The sequence below is a fragment of the Priapulus caudatus genome, unplaced genomic scaffold (assembly GCF_000485595.1).
Source record: "Priapulus caudatus unplaced genomic scaffold, Priapulus_caudatus-5.0.1 Scaffold389, whole genome shotgun sequence".
NCBI lineage: Eukaryota > Metazoa > Priapulida > Priapulimorpha > Priapulimorphida > Priapulidae > Priapulus > Priapulus caudatus.
The window spans coordinates 222,239-227,466 of record NW_014577450.1 but is presented as its reverse complement, the minus strand read 5'-3'; the positions used below and the strand labels follow the sequence as shown (position 1 = coordinate 227,466).

Below are 5,228 nucleotides of genomic sequence, written 5' to 3'. Positions count from 1 at the left end.
TTTGAGCTCAAGTTGGATGAGTTACGCGTAGTAAATCGTAGGTATTATAAGGCTAGTAAATGACGAATTTCCCTTGTTTATTGATGTCACACTCCTCCCTATTATCTACTCCTGATACGATGTACATTACCACACTATTGTGGTATGATAATGTTATGACTACCACTAGTCAGTAAACTCACACTGTTAGCACAAGGGGTGAATTGTGTTAGACAGGTGATTCATACACCACAGCTATAGCCAGACGAGAGCGGGGAACTAGCACCGAATCCTGGCCGTCAAACAAAAAATACATCAAATGTTAGTGAAAATCACACAACATACGTAATATGCTAGCAATGCTAAGTATGTCAGTAAGGCAACTGAATTATTTAGAAGTCATTTTGCATGTAAATCGCCAATTATGTTAACTGTAAGTATTCGAACACCTACGAATATTATTATTAGTAAATATGTTAATGAAACGGCTATGAAACAAAATGAAATCATTAATACTAATAGATATAACAACTGAAAACAATATAATAGTCATGCTAAAAAAATATTGTAGTTTCCTCAAGTGACACTGTATACCAACCAATGTGTATTAGTCAACAATATGAACAATAAATGTACATATGTATGCATGCATGTATGTATATATATATATACATATGATGTGAATTTCAAAGTGCAGTTTGTTGGGTGTGAAAGTGATATGTTTTTGTGAGGTAACATAATTTTATAGGTATGTTTGTGTAAAGCATGCACCCACTGCATCATAGACCTGACACCATGCAGATATATATATATATGCATATATATAAACATATGTACATGTATTGTAGTTACACATGTATGCATATACGCAACATACGCATCCAAAAAACAAAGTTGCATATAAACTAATGAATTTTTATTTGTGTAAATTTACCAGTTCATTGCTTGTTGCTTGTTGTACGTGCTCTTTGCAGGTATGTCTACATAACTTTGGTCTTTGCAGCTACAGCACTATATGTTATCTGCTACACATTTATAATCACATCACACAAAAGGCAACTCACCTGCATTGCTTTCGGTGCAACTGCCATTGATTGGGTTATAGGTGATTCCATATGCTTCTCGTGGTACGCTAACCGTGTTCCTGCAAAAAAGTGGTTATAGCCGCATGTATTTGGATTTGGATACTGTGTATACATTACACACCCCAATGTTATCATAAAGTTACAAAAGCCTATACATAAAATAACAGGTTACTGACTGGATACCTAGTTCCGAATCATAAAACTGCTTCACCCTCCTTCCTAAAAAAATCTCGCCGCAAACTGAAATGGAGACCTGTGTTTTTTATGGCTAATACCTATTGGTCTCACGACGGACGACCGCAGCGCCATCTTCTCTCGGGCAGTGATAGCGGAATCGGATTTCCGCGCGACGCCGGCCTGCAGTTTGAGGCTGGACAGGCTGCGTCGGTTGCGCAGCCTGTAGCTGGCATTGTGCGCCGTCGCGCGCAGCAGACGCTCCCGGCTCGCTCCGAGCGACGTCGCCGAGCTCTGCCGCAGATTGCCGGCCGACGCGTGCTGCTCGCTCTGCAGCAGTGACCTCGCTGAGACGCACTGACCTTTGGTCAGGGCCTCCTCGCTCGGACAGCGTCGCTGCAGCACGCGGTGGCACTTGCACTGGTCGGGACATCGTCTGCGTTATCGCGACAAACGCGTTAATGTAGCGATTAAAATGTAGTGGAACACGTATCATTATTACTTTCTACTACAATCTACTCATGATCAATGTTATAGTGTTAAATATGAAATGCCACGTCGGGGGATTCATGCCAGGGATGTTGCAAATTAACTTTTATTCTTTCTAATTATGCTTGGAAGGCATGTTGGATCAGCCACGTGTTAAAGGCTAGGGGAGAACCCTGGTTATTATATTATAAACATGTTATTATATTGATAACTGTTAATGGTCCCTCACCTCTTCCTTTCTTCTTATTATTATTCTATTTATTTATTTTAATCAATCAAAAATCTCATCGCGATACATATTTAGTACATGTAAGCGTATGCGTACCCTACACTCGATGTACTTGTAGTTCCACTTCCACCAGTTCTACTGCGCCTGTGGGCTTGCATCAGTGGCTTCATGGGCTCTCTGGCTCCTGTTGCGACTTCAACAAAGTTGATGACCGGGCTTTTTGCCTGGTAGAGAAGAATGTGAAGAAATTGCAGGCTGCAGACATGCATTCTGATTATACCTGAGCATCAGAATGTTTAACCATGGCCAGTCACACTGTTCGAATAGTCTCTCTCCAATCATGAGGGCTATGTTCCTGCTAAATGCATGGAACTAGGGGATCTACAAGACTTTCATTATGAAATTCAAACCAAACACAACCATTGTATCCCGTATCTTCCAACACACAATTAGTGAAAGCACTTTTGCTTTAAGCAGGTTTCATTGCCTCACAGACAGTAAACAGGGTTTCAGTATTTTAAGTGTGTTACTATCAATAGTAAAAAGTGGACACAATAGACGTGGTATGACGTTTCCAGGACCAAGCATAATACTATTAATAGCTAATTTTCCAGGACTTTCCAGGCCTGCAGGGTTCAAACTTAAGAGCAACCAGCCCCAGTTTTACTACCTGCAAGATTCAGTTTGCTGCCTTCTCTCATTGTCGGAAATTCCTAATAAACCCTAGTAAAAGCACTAAAGATTCTGCACGGGTGAGTAAATTTGCTGGCAGCAAGAAATTGTTGCCTGGTTAAAAGTTAATTTCTAACCCTGCCCTGTTATCAGTAGCACACAAATGCAATGAGGGACATAGATGTTTCTACAATACAAACCTCACGGACACTGATGACTGTGGCCTTGGCTGTTGGCTGTCGTGAAGTGATAGCGTTCTTGGCTTGCATTTCATAGGTATGGCGCATACTTCTGGTATAGATGCTGTTTCTCTCATTGATCAGGTTCTCCTAAAACATATCAAATAGACAAGCCTTATAAGTTGCGAATCTACGTAAAAAGAAACACTTTCCTGATTATATGTTTTTCAAGAGTTTTGCAAGCAGTCCCTTAGCAAAAGGTCAGCTTTATCATTTGCATTTTTGAATCATGGTAAGATGCTATTCAACCCTAGCAGCTACCTGCGCACTCAGAATATCTAAACATTTAAACTGGATATTTTCTATTATACTTTCACATTTACCAGTTTTTTTAGGCTTTACTTGTATTGGCACAATAAGCCAAATCGGAAAGTCCCCGCCGCCATATTGAGATCAAATAAGAGGGGGCACAAACAGCCCTTTTATAACATGGGTAAGATAGGACTATTCTAGGTTTTTGATATATAATTATCTTCACTAACATCGTACTTCAATTCACAGGTGCGTTTCTGTTTACATAAACATTTACAAATATGATTGTGGTTGTTATTAGTGTTTAGATTAATCATGTACTTTCCTAAGCGCGCCTCGTCATTTTATACCCCTTTTTCTGTGACCTACATAGCACAGCTGGACTTTCCGATCTCACTTATTTATATATATAAATTTAAGTCTGTAATTTCTGTTGTTTCACGTATACCCACTAAACAAAACACATGCCCTCTACTTCTCGAAGCCAAAGAGGGCAAATTAAGCACTTAATTTACCTGCTGCTGTATTATATCTAAGCCCTCTTCTTCTGAGGCACCCGAAGACTTCTGTCGTTTATGTTGACGAAACAACATGTTCCTCTTTAAAGAACATTAAGAAAAATAAGTTGATGAACAAGACAAGATAATGAATGCAGAGTAGCAGCTAAGAAATGGTTAAGCACATAAATTTTGTCGTAAGAAACAACCTATATACATATAAAACAAAGCTAATAGATCCTTTTAAAGTTCTTGTTCAATTCATGAAGCAAGTACCATGCTAATGCTATTACAAAAACAAACCAATCAATCAGTTTGTATGAGTATAGGCAATAATTTAATAAAAAGTTTGGTAAAAACATTTTTATAATTCACGTGCTGGTGTTCATTTATTGTCATTATTTTTTATAAAGTTAAGGTGGAAATACCCAAATGAATCATGTACTGTTACCTGGTTGAAGTGACCATTATACCAGGTGTTGGCAAAAGAAAACCAGCTATTGAAAGTAGTGTAGACCGTAAATTTGCTCATGCCGCACTGTATAGTTTCTCTCTAAGAAGCAATGGAGGTCTCATGATCTGTATAAACATACCACATGTTCGCCTACAGACTTACTCCTGGAATGCTTGCGAGAGGAATATGGGTCAGGTGTACGTGTTCCAAACGCATTCTGTTTATTAAACTGGAAATAACAACAAACATACATACATCAGTACATCCACACGCACACAAGCATACACATGCAGTTTTGAATATGACTAAAATAATTACCAGTCTCAAACCATTTTGAATGAAAGTGTCAATGACACTGCAGCTCACCTTGGGTGTGATAGAAGAGGGAGGGGGGATATATAAAGCAAGAGTATATATGGGATATATCCCATTATATAGCATATCTCCCATTATATACTCTTGATAATGATATATGCATAAGTTTTGATGCGAAAATAAATGTTTCAGATCTGAAAGTCTGAAATCTTGACGAGAGATGGCGCTACGCCTAAATGATCGCCCTTTTGGTTTTCGAATATCGCGCAAATAAAAACAATAAAATGTTCCAGTCAAATTACTGTAACGAAGAATCTAAAACACAATATTAAATGTATATATAGGTATGATTGTAGAGTTGTTAACCAGTTAGACGAAATAAACGTAATAGGACGTTGTCATCTCCCATAGGAGTAACAACTGTTTTGGGGCTAGCATTACACATTCACATACCAAAATTTAACAAAATCGAATGAATTTAGATGGCCATTTTCATTTTTGCTAAAAAGTGGGTGTGGCTCGAAAGTAGGTTGACTGGTGTGCTCCAGAATAGGACGTTCAAACCTCTCCCATAGGAGTAACAACTATATGCAATTTGAAACATGTGGGTCAAACGGTTCTTGAGTTATCGTTGACCGTAGGCAAACACTGAAAAAATTAGGTAGATTTTGGCAATTTCACTATGCAGCATAATTAAAAAAAAATCAAAACCTGTGTGATATGTTTTGGGGCCAGTCCCCATTCATTCACATACCAGAAATGAGCAAAATCCATTGAACCTGGACTGACTTATGGCCATTTCCATTTTTGCCAAAAAGTGGACGTGGCTCGAATGTAGGTCAA

At 38.6% G+C, this 5,228-nt stretch overlaps 1 protein-coding gene across 1 annotated transcript in view; it reads right to left on the bottom strand.

Annotated features, from left to right (window-relative positions):
* The window catches only part of LOC106809838 (rho GTPase-activating protein 19-like), a gene marked incomplete in the record, with an annotated part of 19,471 nt that overhangs the window by 2,421 nt on the left and 11,822 nt on the right, over positions 1–5,228 (bottom strand). Inside the window, 6 exon segments of the mRNA XM_014813064.1 lie at positions 1,044–1,123; positions 1,340–1,674; positions 2,053–2,180; positions 2,829–2,957; positions 3,635–3,718; positions 4,210–4,299. Of these exon segments, the coding sequence (XP_014668550.1) occupies positions 1,044–1,123; positions 1,340–1,674; positions 2,053–2,180; positions 2,829–2,957; positions 3,635–3,718; positions 4,210–4,299 (846 nt within the window).